The sequence below is a fragment of the Wasmannia auropunctata genome, unplaced genomic scaffold (assembly GCF_000956235.1).
Source record: "Wasmannia auropunctata unplaced genomic scaffold, wasmannia.A_1.0 LD336060.1, whole genome shotgun sequence".
Classification (NCBI taxonomy): domain Eukaryota; kingdom Metazoa; phylum Arthropoda; class Insecta; order Hymenoptera; family Formicidae; genus Wasmannia; species Wasmannia auropunctata.
Window position 1 is genome coordinate 2,948,315 of NW_012026830.1, and position 2,559 is coordinate 2,950,873.

The following is a 2,559-nucleotide window of genomic DNA, read 5'->3' on the forward strand; positions in this document are numbered from 1 at the left end:
ATATATATATATATATATAATATTTATTTACATCTTTCTATTCAACATACATCATTACATCAAATGTTATTTATTCTATAATATATGTCACATCAATATAATTAAATACATTTTCGAGATAACTGAGATTTCATGTTATTTATAAGTTAATAACGAGTTTCAAACTAGAACTGTAAAATTGGATTTCTGAATTTCACATTGTGACTTGTAACACAGAATTAGAATCGCCATAGGTTAAATATAGCTGTTTAATGAAGAACCTAATCATGTTGTTTTCAAATTAATATATCCGGATATTCCGACTACAATTTAGCTGTAATAAAATGTGTTTGTGTTTGGGATTACGTTGAATTTCCGGTGACATTGAGTTCATTAGAATCTCGTTTGACAGGTTATTCTATTCACTCGTCATACGCAAATGCGCGGAATAATCGTGTGAAAGACAAGCCAAATTATGTCAAATTATGAAATGGCATTGTATCCCAAATAAATATGTCAAATAATAAAACAATTTTTTGGATCTTGCTCAATGAATAGATAAACAAGGTTACTTTGAAAGCAATTTCTTGAATGACGATGTAAATTCAATTAAAAACAAATATAAATCAAATAATATATTCAACATTAATTTAGCACTACCAATATCATTATCATTGCATATTTTTTTTATTGTCGTTAATTATTATGCAATTAATGTATATTAGTCAATTGTGATTATAGGCTCGTAATTGTAATAACAAAATACAATAAAAAATAATGACCAGAACATTAACAGAGTTAACCGAGCATAAAAGGAATAAATGCAATAAATGTATATTAGTTTTACTATTGTTATTAAAACCATATTATAACTTCAGAAAATAGTAATTAAATTACAATTAAATATATATCAGACTTACTGTTTTGTAAAATTATATTGTAACTTCAGAAAATATTAGTTAAATCGAAATGTGCGAAATGTGCCATGTTCTGTCACTTAACGTGCTTTCCGCGTTATTAAATCCCTCCGCGTTTTACATGCATCCACCTGTCTGCGATAGCGGATTTAGATCGCTATACATACATCCGCGGAAACATCGCTGCACAGACACCCAATGATTCGCGGCGCGAGTAACGGCGTTACCTTTCGCGATGCGAACGAGTGACTTGTGCGGACGTCGCGCGCGGTCAAATATCAGTGAATGTTAACCGAGAGTGTGAGCGACTCCGCGGGAAGGATGGCGGTGAGACATTACGCGCATCAGTATACGATGCGGTTAACGGACGAGAAAATCGCCGATGGAAATGTCAGCAGTGAGAACAGCGACGCGGAGGATTATTATCCGCTGGTCCACCACAGCGTCAACACGGCGATGGTTAATAACGCGAATGCACGTAGGCGAGCGAAGGAGGCCGGCTGGGATGAGACGGTAAGACAGTTACTTCCTCCTCTTCTAACGTTTCCTTCTCGCTTTTTATCGCGCGAGCAGTCTTAAGAACGTGATACCTAATTTCGCTTATTCGCGATCGAAATCTGAGACTGACGACAGAGTCATTTTTAAAATATTTTATAAATTTCACAGCGTCGAGATATAATTACGCGCGCGTGATAAGCCGTCGTATCATCACGTAAAATGTGCGCAAATTATATAATCTTACACATATTTTAACTATGCATAAAATATATGCTTTTGTTTCAGTTTCGGTACAGCATTCAGTATTAACAATAAATCATGTCTCATGCAGCGAAACAAAAACTCCAAAAATCTCTTGTAATCTTAATTAAACAAAACTAAAGAAATAAAATTACACGATGTAACAGTGAGCGTCAAAGTCCTCAGAAAATGGTGACGATATTTAATCAATGCGACACATTTTATATACTAAATCAAAAATATATACGATGAAAAATCTCGTCACTTAATCTCGCACTTTTGACCCTTGCAGTGCTGTAATCGACATTTACAGCGCTGAGAAATTATGTCTCGCGTTATCGTGAGAATTGCAGATATAAAACGGTCCCTTGCGAGACGCGCTTAAGAATATGATTTAATTACTCCAGTAATCCTCTTTTCTGCTTTCCTTCTTTCTTACTTCCTTCTAAAATTCTAAGTTGAGATTATTTTGTGTACGTAACACCGTACTTTATCGCACGTAATTCGAAAGTGTCTCCCTTGCGCAAGTTATTATAAAGACAATTAAAAATTTTGACGTCACACAGCTACCATATAATTAATACTTTTCCTTAAAATGCGAGATATGGCAAGAAAGAAGAAAATGCGTATTTATATACACTGAGAAAAGTAATCTTGCAATTATAGCGAGAATTATTTATTACAGGTACGACAAATTAGCTAAAACGGATAAGTAATTAATAAACATTGCGATACCACATGTTTTGCATTTAATCAATATAGATAAGATACAGAGACAGAAATTATATCTGAACTATTTGTGAAATTTAGCAAGAACGTCTCTATGACGTTTAATCAATCCAGACTCCAATCATATTTAGTTATGAGACCTACATTTTCTTGCATATATTAGAATATTGTTGCTATAAATTCTATGTATGACAGA

General features: G+C 33.6%; 1 protein-coding gene across 1 annotated transcript in view; it reads left to right on the forward strand.

Moving 5' to 3' along the window:
- The window catches only part of LOC105450637 (prolyl endopeptidase FAP-like), a 323,204-nt gene that overhangs the window by 7,787 nt on the left and 312,858 nt on the right, over window positions 1-2,559 (forward strand). Inside the window, exon 2 of the mRNA XM_011690569.1 lies at window positions 1,041-1,409. Within this exon, the coding sequence (XP_011688871.1) occupies window positions 1,182-1,409 (228 nt within the window). The 5' untranslated portion in view covers window positions 1,041-1,181. The remainder of the gene's footprint in view (window positions 1-1,040; window positions 1,410-2,559) is intronic.